This window comes from Laetiporus sulphureus, assembly GCF_001632365.1.
Source record: "Laetiporus sulphureus 93-53 unplaced genomic scaffold LAESUscaffold_39, whole genome shotgun sequence".
In the NCBI taxonomy this organism is placed as follows: Eukaryota; Fungi; Basidiomycota; class Agaricomycetes; order Polyporales; family Laetiporaceae; genus Laetiporus; species Laetiporus sulphureus.
Genome location: NW_024468548.1, coordinates 290050 through 310041, shown reverse-complemented (window position 1 = coordinate 310041; position 19992 = coordinate 290050). Strand labels below are relative to the sequence as shown.

The 19992-nt window shown below is 51.5% G+C and overlaps 7 protein-coding genes across 7 annotated transcripts; 3 read left to right on the top strand and 4 right to left on the bottom strand.

Annotated features, from left to right (window-relative positions):
• The first annotated feature begins 1327 nt into the window (after positions 1-1327).
• On the top strand, positions 1328-3131 carry LAESUDRAFT_337712 (uncharacterized protein). Its single transcript, XM_040902076.1, has 10 exons — positions 1328-1498; positions 1566-1603; positions 1656-1828; positions 1935-1996; positions 2054-2151; positions 2410-2547; positions 2627-2642; positions 2706-2757; positions 2810-2841; positions 2894-3131. The coding sequence occupies exons 1-10, from the start codon at positions 1485-1487 to the stop codon at positions 3090-3092; spliced, it is 822 nt and encodes a 273-aa protein (XP_040761311.1). The 5' UTR covers positions 1328-1484; the 3' UTR covers positions 3093-3131.
• On the bottom strand, positions 3094-5532 carry LAESUDRAFT_729151 (uncharacterized protein). Its single transcript, XM_040909585.1, has 10 exons — positions 5338-5532; positions 5017-5290; positions 4851-4960; positions 4722-4798; positions 4395-4661; positions 4037-4338; positions 3840-3979; positions 3614-3784; positions 3459-3544; positions 3094-3403 (listed from the first exon to the last, which is right to left on the bottom strand). The coding sequence occupies exons 1-10, from the start codon at positions 5488-5490 to the stop codon at positions 3286-3288; spliced, it is 1698 nt and encodes a 565-aa protein (XP_040761310.1). The 5' UTR covers positions 5491-5532; the 3' UTR covers positions 3094-3285.
• A 114-nt stretch (positions 5533-5646) lies between these two features.
• On the bottom strand, positions 5647-9176 carry LAESUDRAFT_729150 (HOOK-domain-containing protein). The gene is made up of 13 exons (XM_040909584.1): positions 9085-9176; positions 8866-9029; positions 8180-8809; positions 7985-8125; positions 7830-7929; positions 7072-7775; positions 6880-7016; positions 6588-6825; positions 6392-6527; positions 6278-6343; positions 6150-6224; positions 5933-6094; positions 5647-5880 (listed from the first exon to the last, which is right to left on the bottom strand). Exons 2-13 carry the CDS (start codon positions 8994-8996, stop codon positions 5854-5856), a joined length of 2547 nt encoding a protein of 848 aa, XP_040761309.1. The 5' UTR covers positions 8997-9029; positions 9085-9176; the 3' UTR covers positions 5647-5853.
• A 69-nt stretch (positions 9177-9245) lies between these two features.
• Positions 9246-11036, top strand: LAESUDRAFT_814649 (RNA 3'-terminal phosphate cyclase). The gene is made up of 4 exons (XM_040914614.1): positions 9246-9516; positions 9571-10319; positions 10373-10449; positions 10504-11036. The coding sequence occupies exons 1-4, from the start codon at positions 9351-9353 to the stop codon at positions 10646-10648; spliced, it is 1137 nt and encodes a 378-aa protein (XP_040761308.1). The 5' UTR covers positions 9246-9350; the 3' UTR covers positions 10649-11036.
• Positions 10840-12316, bottom strand: LAESUDRAFT_659421 (cell cycle control protein; the record flags this gene model as incomplete). Its single annotated transcript, XM_040904803.1, has 6 exons — positions 10840-10879; positions 10939-11101; positions 11153-11473; positions 11527-11962; positions 12021-12154; positions 12223-12316. 6 exons carry the CDS (start codon positions 12314-12316, stop codon positions 10840-10842), a joined length of 1188 nt encoding a protein of 395 aa, XP_040761307.1.
• Positions 12317-12485: 169 nt separating this feature from the next.
• LAESUDRAFT_729147 (general substrate transporter) lies at positions 12486-14692 on the bottom strand. Its single transcript, XM_040909583.1, has 11 exons — positions 14513-14692; positions 14106-14404; positions 13962-14053; positions 13660-13908; positions 13428-13601; positions 13356-13367; positions 13188-13306; positions 13009-13136; positions 12888-12951; positions 12787-12826; positions 12486-12730 (listed from the first exon to the last, which is right to left on the bottom strand). Exons 1-11 carry the CDS (start codon positions 14591-14593, stop codon positions 12579-12581), a joined length of 1410 nt encoding a protein of 469 aa, XP_040761306.1. The 5' UTR covers positions 14594-14692; the 3' UTR covers positions 12486-12578.
• A 1536-nt stretch (positions 14693-16228) lies between these two features.
• Positions 16229-19814, top strand: LAESUDRAFT_814646 (uncharacterized protein; the record flags this gene model as incomplete). Its single annotated transcript, XM_040914613.1, has 15 exons — positions 16229-16399; positions 16470-16536; positions 16595-16718; positions 16771-17101; positions 17155-17400; positions 17451-17766; positions 17822-17922; positions 17979-18174; positions 18226-18283; positions 18337-18453; positions 18509-18592; positions 18653-18868; positions 18923-19115; positions 19163-19713; positions 19766-19814. The coding sequence occupies exons 1-15, from the start codon at positions 16250-16252 to the stop codon at positions 19812-19814; spliced, it is 2799 nt and encodes a 932-aa protein (XP_040761305.1). The 5' UTR covers positions 16229-16249.
• Between the last annotated feature and the right edge of the window lie 178 nt (positions 19815-19992).

Below are 19992 nucleotides of genomic sequence, written 5' to 3'. Positions count from 1 at the left end.
CACTGTCATGCCGCGGTAGCCAGAGAAGCCTATGGCCACATGAATGACAGCTGCGTCTGGGATGCGGTCGCAATTACATTTCGGGCGGTATCCAGCTTCGTGTGCGATCGCATACGCCATGAACAGCTTGACTTTCTCGATGAGGACATCGCGAAGCATCCGCTGGCCAAGATGCGAGCGGCGACCGAGAGAGGACAAGACTGGAGAAGTGGTAAAGCGGGACGAGGCGCCATCATCGGCAGAGCCGTGCAAAGTGTCGATTTGTGGTCGCGCGTTCTTGCAAACCACTTGCTAGTTAGCTGTAAGAACTTGATGCATAGCGGGGCACATTCCCGGAGCATCGAGACAAATAGCAGGACGTCCCATGACTCCGGTATAGGATCGTCCCTTTGTCCATAATCGAGTCGATACGAGTTGAGAATATATAGCCAGTTTGATGGCTTAGTCCGTGTTAATGGAAGTTTGTCCGCGAGCAATGCACCGAATCCGAGTGAACCTGTTCAGGAAAACGTTTCAGTCCAATCATAACTATGAGCTTATCTATTTTGGTCATCCGGCAAGTTTACGTTCATGGAAATGCATCAAAATACAGAATGCGTCGTGAGCGAATAATAAATTGGCGTATCCACGCATCGGATGACAGCTGAGATGGCAGTGAGCCACAGAAAGACGGTTAGGCGCCGACTCAATATCGCCTTTGAGTGGCCCGGCGCCAACGACTCGTCGGCTGGATGGTTCTCCGTAACCTTGCCTGGAAAGAACTCGACTCCTAAGTTTACATCTGATCTGCGTATGCCGTTTCAGGTTGAAAAATCTTCAGCTGATCGTGAAGCAGCGCCAATCAACAGTGTGATAGATCCGCGGCGGCAGGTGTTCAAGTTTCAAGTCTGCAGCAGTGGCCACATCTTCGCATGGTGATAAGTATGATGCAAGGCCCACGTCTGTGGGAATAATCAAACCATAGGCCTTAGGATATCCAAGCGTCCGACATCGCCGGAAGCAAGACGCTCTGAAGGGTGATGCTGACCGGAAGAAGATCGTTGCAGAGGTCGCCGTGATGACGGTTTCTTGTAACGCCCAGAATCTCCGCCTTCGCAAGATGGTCGCATGGAAGCGAGTCTTGATGAACACTACAATTATAGACTTGGAAAACCCGCGCTGGGAAACCATGACTGAACAGGCCAGTCTTGCTCATAGTACCCGATCACGCGGTCCTCTCAGAGGCAATGCGTGCAGACACCCGTTTTGAAATCGGCATCTCCACGGGAGACGCATGATGATCCACAGCTTTTTGATGCTCGACCGCTTCAACGAACGTGACGAATTCACCTCAGTGTCCTCATGATACATATAATCAAGCGCATATTATTCCAACAGTCGGAATGCACAGCTCTCCCCCTCCGGACAGTATTCTCCTTGAAACCGTATCTCAACGCAAGTGTAATCCATTTGACGCTTTGTAGGCTGCCAGTGCAGGTTCTGACATGCTCAGCATCGAGTGAGTCTGTGGTCGTCATTTGCCACTGCCAGGATCACGGCATGCTCACGATTGTCAGAATTCTCAGCGACACGCTCATTGCATGCATCTTCTGTGCATCTGCAGGTTTGACTTTTTGACAGGTTATCGCCGCTGCATATATCTCACCGCTAGCCAGCTTTTTGCTCCTATGATTACTTCCTCACGTTCAGTGAAGAGATCCGGTACATCTGGAGAATGCGCTTTTCCCTGACCACCGTGCTGTTTTGCCTCTTTCGGTATCCTGTTCTGATAAACACGGTGTTACTTGTCCTTGGACTGCACTCTTGGCCGAGCTGGCAATCGGATTCGGTGCGTAGCGTGCTGGCATTTATCCTCTCATATCTCACGGTGAATCCAGAGGTCAGAGATCCCTTATTCACGCCCTTGTCTGTCCTTATCGGATCCCGCGGTATAGTTGCAACGTCGTTATCAGGTTACAGGTTATCCTTTACGTGATCACTATGTCCAGCGCAGCAGGTGAGTAAAACATATCACAACGGCAGCCTGGACCTCGTTAAGTCATCAATATTCTAGTGTACACCGCGCTTCGAGTTTACGCAGTTTACAACCGGAATATCTGGCTAGCAGCGCTCGTCTTTTGTCTGGCACTTCTACATGTGTGCATTTCTGTCGTAAGTAACTCACATCCTGTTTTCTCTGTGGACATCCTCATAGGATTGTCAGCGCGTTTCCATCTCCACAACGCCGGGGCTGTTCGTGTACGAGACAGACCAGGTCTGTGCTGCAAGAATTGAAAATCCTTCCTCAATCGTAAAGTGAGGAACTTGCGTAATTATGTATTAACGTAGTTGAGATTTGTTTTCTGTAGATGTACACACGAGAATTGTCTTAAACGTTGAGACCCTTATACTGACTTTCGTGTTTGGTAGGGATCATTGGCGCACGAGTCGCGTTGCTCGTATCTGACGGACTGGTGCTGTCGTTGACATGGCTGAAGACCTATCGACTGAGGAGTGTGAACTGCCTCTTTCAGGCATCAACTCTTAGCGTGGCGCTCTTCACGGACTGTACGTCGCCGCTCTTAAATCTGGCCGTCGCTTATCGACCCCACCCCCCCTTCCCCACACATGCCGCCAATACTTGCAGCCGGTGTCTACTTCACGTCGGTAGATCCCATAGTGTCCCCGTTTCCGTTCGGTCGACTGAATGGTGTCATACGTTTCAGGTTTCTCTGTGTTGCGAACGCCATTGCGATCGCTATCGCAAAATTTAGCGCTGTACGTCCGGCGTTTGGCTCGTTCCAAGATTAACCTGACAACTCACACTCAGCTTACATTCGCGATGAACGCCTGGCTCGCTGCGTATGTACACACCGATTATTCGCTAGTAGCATTGATTCTAACTCGAATCTAGGCTCACGTCCATCTCTTTATCGCGCTTGACGTTTCATCTGAGGGAATTGTCAATCAATAGTGCTTACGGAGAAGAGACTTCTTCTGCGGTTGAGACAAGCGCAGAATTTTCCACAACTGGGCGCGAAATTGAACTATATGATTTCACGGACAGCATGCTAGAAAAGGAAACACATCTGCCGCAAAAATCCGATGTATAATGTGGAATTCTCATGTATTGTAGCTTGAGATTTACGAGAGAAGGATAGGATGTACACTGAGATATATTAGTTTGTGTATCAACCAGGAGAGTGCGGCGAGGATCCTCTTCGACCGAACGACACTACATTAGCTCTCGCGACACCGCTGCATAAAGGTGCTTGAGACCATACAAAGCTAGCAGAGACTTGATGATCATCGCTTGATGGCCGTGACACTTGCACAGGCGCTCCGCCTCCGCTCATCGAAGGCCTTGGCCCGCTCCCAGATGTCAACTGTCAGATCCGTCTCATGCAACGAGAGAGCGTACAGCCTATCAGCGCTGATCATCAGCGTCATCAATGTGCGCTCAGCGAAAAGGCACGTACTTCGCGACTGTCATCCGTCGTATCAGGTCATCTGACGTGACCGTCTGATCTTGCTGCCGCTCGCGGACAAACTCACGTTGTATGTACTGCAAATTCCTCAGACATCAGACGAGCATGCAAGGAAGGCAAGAAGGCCGATCAGAGGCAAAACGGACCCGAGAGGTCTCCTCGTTAACCTGTACGTCCCCCACCCGAGCGCCTACAATAAGGTTTCGAAAAGCGGCTAGTCTCTCTGGAGACGGTAGCGAGACAATCTGAGGAGACCTGTACAGCCTTCCTGCGGCTAATGGAGAATCTATGCTGCGGAGCGGCAATATGAGATCCGTCTGAAGTGAGATGGTCAACGGTCATAAGTACAACAGACGGAAGTGAGATACTGACCTTGAAAAAGGCGCTCTTACTTCCTTCGCTGAGCACGATAGTGCTAATATCCGTTGGGAAGGTAAATTGCGAGAACGGAAAGGAGTATGTTAATGTCTGAGCGGTCATTACTTTTTGCAAAGCAGCGACGTTCAGTACACCTAGCAGATGCTACTTCAACAAACACAGCTTGCAACGGAAAGATAAGGCGGACTTACCTCGGTCCACGAGCTTTCCTTCAGTCACACCACTTTCAGTGACAAGTAGAACGGTCCCTTTGGGCAGCTGCAACACCCCGGAGTGCAAATCTTCCTCTTTGCTTTCCGGAACATATGGATGGTTGTTGAGTGCATCAAGAGACAACGGCAAGGTATATGTTAAAGGAAGCAACTCTCCAAGCACGAAAGACAAGGTAGGAATTGGCGCCGAGGGCGTCACGCTGGTAGAGGGCATGGGCGGAGGCGACGGGAAGTAGGCCAAGGTGAGCGACGGTGGAAGCAGGGGAGGATTCCGTGATAACCTGATTGAACACTGTCAAATTGAACCAGGATGAGCTATGAATGGCAGAAAACTCACACACGAGCTATCATAATGAGTAATATCCACTCAGCAGCTTCCTGATCGCCACCCAGCGCTTCTTCCGCTATCCATGAAATGAGATCGGCTCGCACTTCCTCCTGGCTTTTCATATGTTGATCCGACTCTGTATCTGTGCCATTGCGTTCGTTGTCAAGAGCTGTGGTGAACGGATATGGTCGAGAGAGCAATGCATGGGGATGCTGTTGCATATAGAGGACATGCAGAGTAGGCACCTCGGCCAATTCATCCATATCAGAATTGAGTCTGGCAGACCGCAGTCTTGTTATGAGAAAATTGGGTGGAGCATAGGAAAAGAACACTGACGGGTCGATAGTCAAGATACCAACGAACGTCACCACATCGGTAGCCTTCAGTTGCTCCGAACTATCTGTATCATAAAGCTGCAAGCAGAGTTTCATAAATGCATTGCGATGAAAGGGAAACAGCATGTACCTTCACTTGCACGCCCAAGTGCGGCACAGAAGGATGCGGGTATTTGTGGGCACGTTGAGGATCGCAGCTCGATGTAGAGCGATCGACAGCCAGTGATGTTCTCTCTTGCACTGCAGAAAAGTAACTAAGTCAGTAGGATAGTGGAATTTACGAAAATCATGCTTACATTCTTCCGGTCCGTCGAGCTCCCGCGAGCACCACTGCGACTCGCCAGGAACGCTCACAGCCCACAGCACGGCGCATTCTTTCACGTCCGCATAGTCCATGTCCTGACCCTCTTTCTCCGAAAACCCGATACCCCATCCTCCACACTTGCCACTGCTCGATTTCGACAAGTACATCTCGGAGGATAGCGATGTATCCTGCACCATAGCCCTAAAGCGGACGAGCGATCTGTCCGGAAATGTATCCGGTCCATGCTGGACATCCAGCGTTGGTATCTGTAATATACATTAGATGCAGTTTTTCGTTAATCGGACGTTCAAACCTCTCGGAAGGCCTCAGGAGTGTAGAAGACGCGCGAGAAATGTTCGGAGACGAGCTTAGGAAAATTGTCATGATCTTTTCCTGATTCTTCATAAAGATCTTTCAAGGATGCACTTGAATTGTGCAGAGCCTCAACGCGGTGCGCAGACACCATCAGTAAAGCCTTTTTTTGTCTCGAAGATGGAGAAGCAGGAACGGAAACGCGAACGCCACCTTCAGCCACCGACGCGTAAAGTGCTGACGCGTTATGTAAGCAGCGCGTCTGCTCTGCAGAGCTACTAGCCTATAGGGCCACACAAATTGGGAGGATTTTGTTCCAGAGATCTGGCAGAATAATCCCAAGAGTAAATTGTCCCACTTATGCCTCTATCTAATCGAGACAAGAATTATACAAAGAAATCCTGGCGACGGAGCATAACGACAGCTATATGATATGCAAGGGTATGAGTTTGATCCAAACATCTGGCAGGGATGCATATATATGTGCCGAAAGGCGTTAGGAACTGAAGAATGCCGTCTACGTTCTTCGCAACGTTTGTCCAAGCTGAAATGTAAAGTCAGACGTCGACGGTAAAATATTGAATGCAGAGACTCACGTTTTTCCTCTGCTGGCCCAACCAGCTAGTAGGCCCCGACCGCGCTTGCTGTTGCTTGTTGCCCAAGTGCTCTCTCGCCGTGTGCATGCCCATGGTATGAATGATACTCAGCATGAGTGACTGCTCTCGAGCGTAACGCTTCGCTTGGTCGGCGATGAGATGCTGCATCGCATTGCAAGGTCAGCGATTATCCGAGTCGAAGCCGCAGGATCCTGACCTTGTATCGCGCGACGTCCTCTTCCATTATCTTGATCTGGGAGCGATAACTGCCTTCCGCTTCCTCGAATGCACCCTGAAATGACGTGAACAATCCAGCAATGCGATAGTAATGTACATGAGACCCACCGAAGGGACTACGCCATCCTTCTTGGCATGTTCCTCCTTGAATAGTTTGTCTTGTTGTTTGATGAACTGCATCGCCATCAGCTCGTGGCCGACGTGCATCCGGCCCAAACATACCGAACGAGCCTTCAAAAGCTTCTCTTGAGCAGTCTTGTACTGTTCCTTGAGGTTGGCATTCTCTTCATGGAGACTGAGCAGCCGGGCCTTGATGTCTTCAGGCACATCTTTGCCGGATAACGATGCCCTGAGATCGCTACACACGATGTTAGCTGTTGATTTGCTGCAATTCTCGGCTGCCGTTGTCGACACATACCCGATGGCGCGTTCGCGCTGCAGCATCCTATCCCGCTGGTCAATGCCCTCGCTCTGCAGATTGACCTTCTCGAACAACAAGCCGTTGATCTGCTCGAGCTGCATCTTGTTCTTCTCCGAAAGCTCTTTGATCTGGTTTTGCAACTTCTGCACTTCTAGTTCCAGCCCAGCCTTGTCCTCGCTCATGGATTCCCGCAATGACGCAAGAATGTCCAGTTGGTCCTTGTTGACGAGGTTCACTGGTGCGTATGAGATCGAGGGCAAAAACGATGCTGACTGGCCAGAAGACTTACGATCAGATTTCGCGATGGTTAGCTCCCTGCTCATGCTCTCGAATTTGACTTCCAGTTCAGCATGCTCCTTCCGCAGTGCATCTAGCTGGTCGACTGTCTCATTCAGACGTTGTCTCAGCGCAATAGCAGCCTCGGCCCTGTATGAATGGGTCGTAAAACGATGGTCCGCCGAATGTCATGACTAACACCTACCCGTCGCCCAATGACTTGCCACTCCTGATCTCTTCGAGGTTGTGCTGCAAGACGAGCATCTCGCGATGCGCAGCGAGGTAATCGGCCTCATAGCGAGCTTTCATGCGGTTCGCGTCCTCTAGCAGGTTCTCCAAAACCAGCACTCGGCTCGCGTCCGCTTCGTTCTTGCGCACAGCCTCCAGCTCGCGCTGGAGCCTCCTCACCTGTAGTTTGAGGTCCGTCATGGTCGTGCCCGCGAGGGCGGAATCCAGCTCCTCTCCTAAGCCCTGCACTTCCCCTACGTCCTCATCATCTGCATGAGCCACGTGGTCCGCAACGGCCCCATTCTCTCCAAGCAGCTCCTCCTCTGTCATGCTATCGCTCTTGCCCTGAGTTGCAGCTGCAGCGCGGGGCCGTGACACGGCAGCAGGAGTCGGACGCGCGTGCGAAGAGAGCTCAAGCTCGCGGACGCGTTCTTGGTAGAGTTCTAGCGTTTCAGAGTCTTTGGCACGCTCCTCTTCTGTCATCTTCAGCCTCATCTTTGTCTGTTCGAGTTCAAACTTGACGCTGTCAAGCTCCTTCGTCCGTGCGGAGGATTTAGTCTCGAGCTCTGCAATTTGTGTCTTATAGGACTCCATCAGCGGCTTGAACGCAGCGACTTTGCGATACTCCTCTTCGAGGGAGGCGTTTTTGTCCACAAGGTCTGCATTCTGCTTCTCCAATGACTACAAGACATGCCGTGAGATGGGGTGACCACATTCGAACGGAGAAAGTCTGACTTTGACATGTTGCCGCAAATCGGCTCCTTCCTGGAGTTTCTTCTTGTATTTTTCCATTACATTCTCGGTTTTCTGCAGCTTATCCGCTGTGTGTCTGTATCTGGAGGATGCGAGTTGAACAGTTCCCTGTTGGCACACATGAAAGTACTCCTTACTCATCTAACTGGTCCTTGAGGCGACCTGCTTGGTCTGCTTTGACTTGCAACTCATCGATCTTGCGTGTAAGATCAGTGACGATTGCCGTTTGCTTGTCAAGCTCTGCCTCCGCCATCGCCAAATTGTCCTCGCTCTTCTGGCTGCCCGACTCCTTGCTCGTCAGTCTCGATGTGTGCGGGAGTGAAAGAGCTTACAGATCAGCTCGGAGGCGATCAATCTCTGCCCGCAGGATTGCATCTCCTCTACTGTCGCCTCGCCTGTCCTCTGCCTCGTTCTGTGCATGCCTGAGCTGCGCCAGCGCTTCTTCCTTCTCAGATGCGATATCATCGAAGTTGCTCTGCAAAACGCGGTGCTCTTCGAGCAGGTTCTGGTATACCTTCTTCAGTGTTTCCTTCTCCGAGAGGATGCGACTGCGTTCTGATTGGATCTGGTAGTAATGATCGTCTTCCGTCATGCTGGACTCTCCTACGCTTGCATCCTCGGAGACCCTGACTTTGGCCATGACCTGTTCAATTGCACGCATGAGGGAGTGTTGTTCGGACTCGGTCAATCTCTGTATCTTCTCGATGATGTCCTCGTTCTTCTCGCACTGTACAGCAATCGCGATAGTAAGACGGCACATGATGACAGTCGCAGCGACATTGTTATCCTTGGCGATGGCTTGGAGGTCGGGCACGTCAAGTGCACTAGTAGGCTGGTGGAGAACATCGGAGAAATACTGGGTCATCAAGCGGTAGAGGCGTTTCAGGGCATTGAAGCGGATGACCCAGTTATCAGATGGCTGCGAAGAGGCTCGCGTAGTTTGTCGGAAGTAATTAGCGTCCCTGCCGTTCAATTCTGCTAAGTGAATAGGCAGGCGCGGTGGGGCACTACAACTCACACAAGAGATAGAACCTCGTAAAGCGCTGCACCATCGGAGAGGTCAGCGACCGTAGCGACAGGTCTCGTCAATTCAAACGTCGCGAAGAAAGATAGGAATGCATTGGATTCATTCCGCCGCTCATCAGCCATGTCCAATGCAGGTTCTATGGAACCTATGAGCGTCTGTAAACACGATGACTGCTTAGCAGGGACACAAATAGCACACTCTCTCCCGTACCTCTGCCTATCGGCACCTAAGGTCGATGCAAGCAAGTCTGTCTGAGTGATGTCTCCCGCTGCAGAACGACCGTTCCCCGGTGCTGGTCGTCGTGGGCAATACCAAAGCGTGTAGACCGAGCGTCTATTGGCGTCCGCATTGATCTCTGCCGACGCTCATGATAGAAATATGACGACCCTTGACTTTCTTAATCAGTCAACATATGCCGTTCAACATAGCCTTTCCTGCAGTTTCTGAGGCTCAGAGAGCGAGCAAGTATTATTTGAATGGCTACAGTAGCACCGTTGGCCATTGACGGAAGCGTGTTGGAGGGCGGTGGTCAACTCCTCCGTAATTCGATTGCACTATCTGCCTTGCTCGCGCGTCCTATCTCAATCCACAATATCCGCAGCAACCGGAAACCTCCAGGCTTGAAGGCGCAGCATGTTGCAGGTAAGTATTCGTCACTCTCACTTGTCTGACCGGTGATCGACCGACCCGTTCAAGGTCTCCGTCTCGTCGCCGAATTGTGTGGTGCACAGCTCATAGGTTGCGAGCCTGGTTCCTCCTCTATCGAGCTTGCTCCAGGACCGATATGTTTGTCGAGGTCCTACACAGCAGACCCGCGAACTGCGGGATCGATCACACTCCTTCTGCAAGTATCCCTTCCCTGCTTGCTCTTCTCGTCCCATCCGACTTCAACTGCCCCGACTTATCTCACCCTGCGCGGCGGGACGAACGCAATGCAGGCGCCCCAGATTGACTACACCGCGCACGTCTTCCTGCCCTTCCTTGATCGGTTCCTCGACCTGCATCCGGAGCTATGCATCTACAAGCGTGGCTACTATCCGAAAGGCGGGGGCGAGGTCCGCCTCTCTGTGTGCCCGAAGGATGGCCCCTTACCTGCTGTAACGCTCACAGAGCGCGGGAAAGTCATATCCGTTGGTGGTCGGGCGTATGTCGCCGGCCTACCCGCACACCTCGCGACAACCATGCGCGACGCCGCAGCGGAGACTCTCACAAGGGCTGGAGTCGATCCTGCGCTGATTAGCATCACGGCATTGAGAGAGAAGCCAGCCGACGCAGTGGGGAGCGGATCTGGGATTGTGCTGTGGGCAGAGATGGAGAGTGGTTGCGTGATTGGAGGGAGCGCCCTAGGGTCGAAGGGGAAGGACCCTGCGAAGGTCGGCCATGAAGCTGCGGAAGAGCTGGCGAGTAATCTTGCTCATGGGGGCTGTGTGGACGAGTATATGCAGGTACGTACTTGCGCCTATGCCCGCAGTGTTTCAATGCCGAGACGTGGATACAGGATCAGATGATCATATTCCTCACCCTTGCTCAAGGGACTTCCTGTGTGAAGACTGGGCCCTTGACGCTGCATACCAAGTGCGTTGCTCCCGTCGCTTTGTGTTGCTCATGCATCTCAACTATCGGTGCCAGAACGGCGATTTGGGTGGCAGAACAGCTGACGGATGCCAAGTTCACTGTGCAAGAACAAGTCGAAGGTACTGCGCAATGCTTGATACAGTGCGACGGAATAGGGTACACACCGCAGCACCATGAAATGAAAAGTTCGAGTCCTTAACCAACGCTTACCTACGACAACTGATCGTCACCAGCATTGGGCTCCGCAGCGTTCAGTCGAGATGCCAGATATGCAATAAGGGTACGAGGAAATACAGCATAATAATCCATTAGGAGATGATGTGCTCTACGCGACGATGCCGCAGTATGGTACAAGGAATGTCCACTCCGGTCAATCAGCAAAGAGCGACATCACCGGTTCCATGATAGCAGAGACATGTCGCCCAGTTTCCTACGATGATCATATGGGTGTCAGAAGCGCCCAAGGCAACGATAAACTGCAGTGCGCACCTAGGTCTGATCATATGTCGTATGGTACCGAGGATGGCGAGGAAGACCAGCAGTGCTGCTGATGCAACGTACGCCCACCCGAGGAACGGGTTCTTTCCACCGATCCATGACACGGTCGAGATGACGACGGATTTCGTTCCCGAATACGGCAACACCGGGTAGTCTGTGGCAATTTAGCTGATGTGTTCTACCAGGAATGGGCAAGAGCACTTACTGAGGTTGACGGTAATCTGATACCTCCCCTTCACCAGCGTGGTGTCGTCGTTGCGCCCGTACAGCTTTGTGAACGTTGGCAACCCGGCAGTGCGCATCCAGTTCTGGAAGTGCTCATTCGTCTTGAGGTCCGGCGGCGGATTGTCTTCAGTGTAGCCGTCCGGGTACGTATCATGCCAATTAGGCGGAGGGACGATCTCGGATATGTTGTACGCCGGCGACGTGGCATACTTCTTGGCTTCTCCTGGCCAAGCGATGCCGGACGAAGAGAAGTTGTACACCGTAGAAGAGTCGGTGGTGGAAGTCAGGGCAGAGTATGAATCTGCGAATGATACGTCAGCAACTTGAAAGCCGATAGAAGACTTGACGGCATACCGTTGTATAGCGAATTGGCGATCAGACCACAAGGGTAGATAGCCTTGCCATCCCGGATAGCCAACGGCTTGCAGTCGCCCTTGTTCAAAGTGCTCGGGCTTACATATTGTCCTTTTAGCTGATTAGCATCGTAGCTGTTGACATATCGCCGGTGGTTCTGGTAGAAGTTGGTGAGCTTGTAGTATAGGAATACGCTGGGCTCGAGGTTGATAGGGACGTCGAATTGAATGAAGCATTGCGCCTGCTCTGCTAAGGGGATAGATGAATCGGTGCTGCGGTTGACAAAAGCAAATTGGGGCGGGTTGTACGGAGCATCAGTTTCTGAGGACTTGAGTTTGTAGCTGTACTTGGTCAGGTTGTAGAAGGTCAGGTCGGACGTCGATGATGAAGCGGGCTGCTTTTCGCAGTCGGTATAATCAAACGACATCTCGCTGACCTGTTTGACCAGCCTCATGAGACTCGATGGGCAACATTTGCATGTAAAATCGGCGTACCAAGCCACTTCCCCACACCAACAGCCCTCCTATGGGCGCAAATATGATGCCGATTATGAAGAGCGTCGGAAGCACTGTCTTCGGAGTCAAGATGGGCTGCCATGCTTTCAGCCGCTGTTGCTTGAACGCGGTGTCTGCATTGTACAAGAAAGTGCGTCAGGTTAGCCCGCTTACCTGACCGAGAGCGATGATGAATACTGACTAGCCGGCCGCCTCCAGCTTCCCTTCTCCTTCTTCGGCGCTACAGGCGCATCCGGGTCGTCGCTCGCCCTCTTGTTCCGCCTGAAGAGGGCCATTGCAATAATGTACACTGTGACGGAGAGGAAGCCGGGTGAGAGTTATATGAGATGTGAGACCAGGCGGCCGCTGTGGGCTCTGACCAGTGCAGTGCCGAGATACTTAGGTAAGCCGGCCAGTACGAGCCGCGCGTGCCCGATCACACCCACTGCCTGGTATGGCAACTCTCGTTGATGGGCTGGGCAGGTTACCACTGTGCATACGTACGACGATACACTTAGAAATTCCCGAGAAGACATAAAATACAGTATGCAAACTCAATCAACCTCTGTAAACCCTGAAGAGCACGAATGTGCACAACGCCAACATGGCGGCGAAGACATAGAACACCCGGCCTTCCTTGTCTGGATCGTCCTGAGCGAGCAGATTGCGCAACGGCAGAAACACTAAACCGACGATGAAGTTTGCAATCCCTAATGCGTGCAATCAGCGGTCAGTGAAGAGGTGGTTGTGGGCAGCGAGATCTCACAGTTGAGCGACAGAGCCACGGACGACAGCGCAGATACGGCCTAGCCAAAAAAGAAGCGATCAGTATTCAGACTTGCCGACTTGTAATGGAGAGCGGCTCACATGGCGCGGAGAGACCTCCGGAATCATGACAAACGGAACCGGACCAATCCCAATAGCGAAGGATCTAGCAAAGCAAGAAACGTCAAATAGGCTGCAGTTAGGTGGAGCGACAAGCACATACGCCACAAAAGCCAGGATGGAGATACTCGCGAGAGAAGTCAGGTTTGAGTCCAACCCAAAACCGACCCCAAAGAGGGAGAGAAGCGCTCCTCCTGCCGACATGGACAGGAGCTGTTTTCGTCCGAGACGCTGTGGAATAATCATTTAGCAGAACCGCAAGAGGGCTACAAGTAGACGCACATCGATGAGGAAGATTGGCGCGGCAGTCATAATGGTGTTGACAATTGTGATGCCCAAGGAGACGTAGGGCCCAAGATCAGGCAATGCCTTGGAGAGGATGTCGTTACTGTAATACAAGACTGCGCTATTATGAGTGATACTATCTGCATAAACGGCGGGCTGAATCACCGGCATTGACACCTGTCGAATGGCAAATTGGTCAGCAGAAATGGTTGCTGGAGGTGGTGGCTAAACTCGTACCAGACAGTTGTTGGACAAGCATCGAGAAGCAGATGATTGTAAGCGGGCGGCGCAGATCCGGAGTCACCAACAACTGAGGCACGGAAATTGCATGTTCTTCCACGGGCTTGATCTGATCATCCTCGTCCGCATCTTCAGTGTTCAATAGCGGATCCTCGCTATCGTAGGTGGGCACTGCGAGGAGTGATCATGAGGTCAAGTAGTCTCACAAAAGCGATTATATGACACCGACGATCCGGACTCCTCACAATCTGTCCGCTCTTCCATAGTCTCCGCGCCACTTTATCCTTCTCTTGCAGCAAGCCATGTCGGTTCAGCCAAGTCGGCGACTCGACCATCATCGAGCTAACGAATAGCTGCGAAGCGGCCAGAGCGGTAGAGAATAAAAGGACAATTCTCCACTGCCTAGGAGTTGCCAGCTGCAGACCCATTGCTTGCGTGGTCATAATGCCGATGACGATGGCGAACTGTGTCAGCACGCCTGCAACCGAGAAGTCAAATCCGCATTAACCTATGAAGAAATGTAGTGCGTACCGATAGCACCTCTCATCTTCGGCGGAGTGATCTCAGAGAGGAAGATTGGTCCGACACACAGGCCGACGCCAGCGCCAATGCCTGTGAGCATGCTACACGCGAGGTTTATGTTTAGCGTCAGGAAATACAGAGGCGATGGCCTACCGTCCTAGTATCAAGGATGTCAAGGAGGCGGATATACCCATAATTCCCGCGCCGACTGCCGTCGCAAGTGCACTAACGCGGCATGCGCCCTTTCTGCCCCAGCGATCCATGGCGAGATTGGCACCAAGGCTACCGATGAGACCGCCGACGGTGTAGACGGACGTGAGCACAGAAAATGTCGCATCAGACATGGGTATACAGGCCGGCAGGCCGTAATGCACCGTAGGGCTTTCTGGTATTGCATTTCGACAAGTAAGCACCGCCTGGATTTGGTTGAGGGACGAGATGTGGTAACCATACTGTAAGTATTGTAGAATAGCAACGAGAAGTTCACGTTAGCTCAGGATGCAATAAATCAAAAACGGACTAAGAGACAAGGATCGGAACAGGGTTTGCGACCAATTCACCTGGAAAGACACTATGAGGATCCAAATGCATGCGATCCACCCATAGGTGGTAAATGCTTGAGGTTCGTGTACGCTCGCCATTTCTGCGGCCACTTCACTGAGCGAGTATATGTAACGTGCCTTCTGCGCCCCTTAGGTGTTTGTGATGAGTATGGTTGCGCTGTACAGCCCGCCTTAAACGTAGAGCTCTGGCAGGACGCGCCGCAGCTCGACCAGTGACGTGCAATTCACGGTCACGTGTGCATCGGTTTGAAATGTGGTTAAGTATCTATTAATAGTGTATAGTGACTCCTAGGCTATAGATCGGACGAAATGCAATGTCACACAGCATCTCCCCATTTTACGCGACTTCATCTGCAGCCAGCATTAAGCACTTGCAACTTCCATCATGGCTCCGCACGCTTATTCTCTGCAGCCACATCTGGCTTGTCAAACGTTGGAATATAACATACGTTGTGCACGACGTTTCATTGGTCCGTCTTCCGAATAGCGGCAAAACGCATTTGCTTAGCTGCTCGCTACCGCTGCTCCACGGTCCTTTGAGAGAGTTCGGGACATTGTAGAGCTGGTTTGAGCAGAGAGCGATCATACAGATGCAATGAGAGTAAGCGCAAGAGTGTGTAAGACAGCTGCTGAGGCAAGTTGCTCGCGAAGAAGGTGATTGGGTCATCGAGTTTGTCGCACAACAAGTCACTCGGATGCGTATAATGAAGACAGGCGCTAGTAGTCGCGAAAGGTTTGTGATAGACCGCGGTACATAGTCGACGAGGGATTGATTTCCCTGAAACAGACGGACAATGGTGCGAGAGTAGCCGACCGATGAGGATCCTGTGTTCGCCGCTGGATAGACCATGCGCAGTATGCGGACAATTCCGCAACATACCCAGTCATTTCCCGCTCCAAGTAGGTCTGCCGTTTGAATGTAGAGATAGAAAGGTCATGGATATGCGACCATTCTCGTTGCACTGGTGATTTAGGTGATAAAGGGCTGCCGATTATGTTGTTCAGCCGATGCTAGAAATAATGGAAGCATGTATGCCATATCGGATCAAATTTGGACAGCATTGACTCTGTGCGAAAGCAAAGCTGTCCTTTCAATTGGCTCTCGTCCTCCGTTGTGACAGGAGCGCGAGAATTAAGACGTACCGAAGCATCATGCCTGTTCACTCCATCGGTGAGCGACTTGCTCGCAGCAGAGCGGGAGGCCGGCAAGGCTTGCTGAGGGAGTTCGGATTGTGCCAGGAGATAACATACAGTATACTATCGCCCGTGCTAGTCGGTCAGCGGCACCTCGGTCAGAAGATTCATTTCATTGAGTAGCACACCCAAACGACCGTCAGGGCTTGACGCAAGAGCGACTCGTGAGAAAAGACATATATGTATTGCGGGAAGGAAGAGCAGACATAAATGGTTTCTTCTTGGAAAAGAACCGATTACATGCATTCAAGCAGAGCATGGGCCTAGGTGGTTGACAGAAGGGGCGGTAAGAGTGACCATAGACGTTCTATGAGAGCTCGCTTCAACGGGCAGGCCAGACAGCACAGACATTGTATCCTCGAAACTCTTCTTATCTTCGACTGCACACCCTTGCAATTCAGAGCCCATGATACTGCGAGCTGGGGTGAGCGCGATCTGCACAAACCGCTATTGATAGACAAGGTGAAGCGAGCAATGTGACCGTGTGCATCTTGCATGCCACCAGCTGCGCCTTCGACAACCCACGACCAGGTTGCTACCATGCTGTTCCTGCAATCTTGGATATCAACTATTTTGATGTGCTTGCTGCCGACCTCAGCGATGGCGAATGTGGTAGGAGAGCAAGTTCAACGCGTGTTCGAAGCGTCCGGAGACAGCCACTGGCGCGTCTCTGTCTCCGACGATTGGGATGTGAGTACGAATACGTCGAAATTCTGCAAGATATTTTGCTAGGGAATCTCCTCACTAACAAAGAACTCAGGTTCTTGGACCGTTTCCCATCCACGCGAGAGAGCAACATCTATTGTCACCATCATTCCCAATCAACTGTGAGTAGCATTCACCTCTCTTCTCGAGTCGTCTGACTATATATCTCTTTTCTACCAGTAACAGACCAGATAGACTTCAATGCGGCCTGGCCATCATCCTACGCAGACGGGGGTGCCGTAAGGTGGACAACCGTTCGTTTCAAAGGTGATGGTGAACTGGATGTATCCTTCCCAAACATACGGTCCGTCCGCATACATGGACTCTACCATTGTGTCATATTGAGACACGATCAGGTGGGAATCACTGCGAGCTACTGAGGGATGGGCTGCGCTGCAGCATCACTCGGTTCTACGAAGCACTGTGACTGTATACCCGCCATCTTCTACTATGTCAGCACATTCAAATAGCCACCCGCGTCTCCTAGTAAACCTCGTGCAAGGCTCCTTCTTTACGGTAATACCTCGCACAAATGCTGAACACAGTTCGCCTTCGATAGTGCCTCAATGGCACGCGGGAAACGTCTACGACATGAACAGAGCTCCACTCCAAGCTGTGTCGTTTCCGACTCCTCCGTCACGCATATCGCCTACCACCTATGATCTATTCATAAGTGGAGATTACGAGGTATCACATGCATCTGCCGCAAGGTTCCATAGCATATACTCACAATCACACAGATCAGACTCTTCGGGGATCCATTATACAATGGAAACCGCCATGGTGTCCCAGTTCTTTCCATGTCGCTCAAAATTGAGATAGAGGAAGAACCGGCGCAACCTACGGTAGCTTTAATGTCATCGCATGACGTTTCATGCGACTTCATTAACGGCTGGGCGTTCGGCGATGCGTTGGGCATAGGAGTGCGAAGCGTGTCTGGCTGGTGGACGGTCAAAAAAGTATCGCTAGCTTCTCATATCGACGGGGTAAGTTTCCTTAACCCTTCCATAACTTGGCAACTGACAGAGACCGGCAGCTCGAACTGATGCTGGTGAATACAATTCGCATCGCGCCAACGCAAACCCGTATCGTGCCAGTCAGAATCACTCAGAATGCCTCTGTCGCTCTCATACAACTATCTCTCGACCTACATCTGGTTTCTGGTGGCGCTTCCGAAATTTTGCGTGTCACTCTACCCGTTGTCCATCATGCGCTTTGGAACGCAACCGTCTACCCTACTGATGGCATCAAAGCATCGTACTTTTTCGCAGCGACGATGCCGACCGCATTCATCGTGAAACCCCCTCAGGAACTGAACTCTGGCGAGCCGCATCCTCCGGTGTTGGCCCTTCGTAAGCTGGCTTTTACATTGCGTTCTCTCCGTTTGTTGAATGCAGTTGTATATAGATGGTGCTGGGGTCGATATCATATCGATGCCGTTCTGGATACAGGCCCTTCCTCGTCAACGTCGCAGCTGGACGATCGCGCCTACCGGCCGCACTGCCTGGGTACGCTAACTCGCGATATGCCCGTGTTGCATAATGAATAAGAGATGGTCCTACAGGGTTTAGACTGGCATGGTCCCAGTGCACAGGATGCTTGGAGCACAGTGGACGCGTTATACGGCATCCTGCAGCACAATCCAGCATGGAGTGAGTATTCTTTGTCGGAGAACACCCGTGTCCTAGTCCTGGGCCACTCCAACGGCGGTCAAGGTGCCTGGTTTTTGGCGTCGCGATATCCAGATCGTATTGTGGGAGGTACGTAAATTAGTGATTCGCAAACGTAGCCTTTATCCAAGCATTCATCAGTGGTCTCCGCTGCCGCATATATCAAGTCGCAAGCATACGTCCCACTTACCCAATCTCGGTGCGTACTTGACGGATTGCGATCGTCGTTGATGCATTCTGATGGTCGATCAGAGCGGCACACTACATTGACCCCTCTATGCGCGCGATACTCGAATCATCACTTACACCCGACGACAACGACCTGTTTCTTTCAAACCTTGCTTACACACCTATTTTAGCGATTCACGGGTGCGTGTTACCATAAGGGAGCTTTGGTTGATCGTTCTCAATATTCGCATATCAGGGGAGACGATGAGAACGTCCCTGTATGGCACACTCGCGAAGCCGTGAGCGTCCTCAAGGCTTGGAACCCCGATGCGAACGTGACGTTCGTGAATAAACCTGTTTTCAAGTTGCACACTCAGCCACTAATTGCGTGTTCTCGCAGTTATAGAGAGGACTCAGGACAGTCGCACTGGTACCCAACAGTCTTCGATAACAGTGACGTTCAAGGGCTTATCCGCTCAATATTGGAGCAGGAGCCAGGTTCATCTCATCTGCCTCCACCTACGGAGCCTAGGTCCTTCACGCTGACTGTATCAATACCCGCTGAGAGCGGTTCATTGCATGGCTGGCGGATTCGCAGCCTACTTGTACCTGGCCGGTAAGTTGCACAACGTCTAAAGCTCGTGTGGTCTGACATTCATGACCTGATTAGACTGGCGAGGTTGACTGTAAGGATGGAAGGCATGAAGGTTAACGTGCAAACGTCTAATGTCGCGACTTTCTCCGTCAAGAGTCTCCCTGATGGTTCAGAGCTAAATGTCGACGAAAGCCTCGTCGCATGGACCGGCTCTGCCACGGCTGTGATGCTGCACTTCTCATATCAGAGTGGAATTTGGAATGCAAGAGTTTCCGCTTCTTGTGTCGCATATAGGCTGAACTCACATGACGATAGCAATCTTCCAATCTCGTACAAGACATCATTCAGCCTTCCGGTCGATTGTCACGCATCTTAACGACGTCTGCTCCTCTCACCATCGTCATCGACAACTACGAGTCTCCTCATTTGCTGTCGGCTGCTCTACGAATCGCCAATAATCTCGATTTGTATCACAAGATAGATGCCGATATCATAGACGATGAAGAGGCCTTGCGAAGACAGAGCTCCCGTTCATTAGGCCGAGGCAATATCGTCGTGCTGGGTAGCTCAGAGAGCCATTTCTTGGGATCAGTTCTCGCTTCGAACAGGTCTCAATTTAGTATGCATGATGGATCGCTACGACTGAAGGGTCGTCCGCTCAATACATCGGAGAATACTGCCTTGTTTCTGCATCCGCATCCTTATGACTCGGATGCATTGATGCTAGTTATTCACACGGATGTGGAAATCGGTTTGGAGAGAGCATTACGACTTGTCCCAGTGCGCACCGGCATAACATCCCCAGATTTCCTCATCCTCGGCGACATCTCAGACATCGTAGCGGCTGCTGGCGTCTTAGTGGCTGGGTGGGTGTATTCTCATTGTTGAGCTACGTGGCTTGTGCTAACATTCGTGCAGAGTCTGGGGAAATGATTGGCAATGGAACGACGCCATGTCTTACTTCTGAATTATGATGTGATATGTATGGGGTGATACATCGGGTTCGAATATACAGAACACAGTTATCGTAATCAGTATGTACGTGGATCCGCAAAGCCCGACCGTAAGCAAAGTTCGAGTCGTCACGTATGCCTTTTGAGACATGGGGTGGGAAATTGTTGGTACAATACAGTGTGCAATGATGA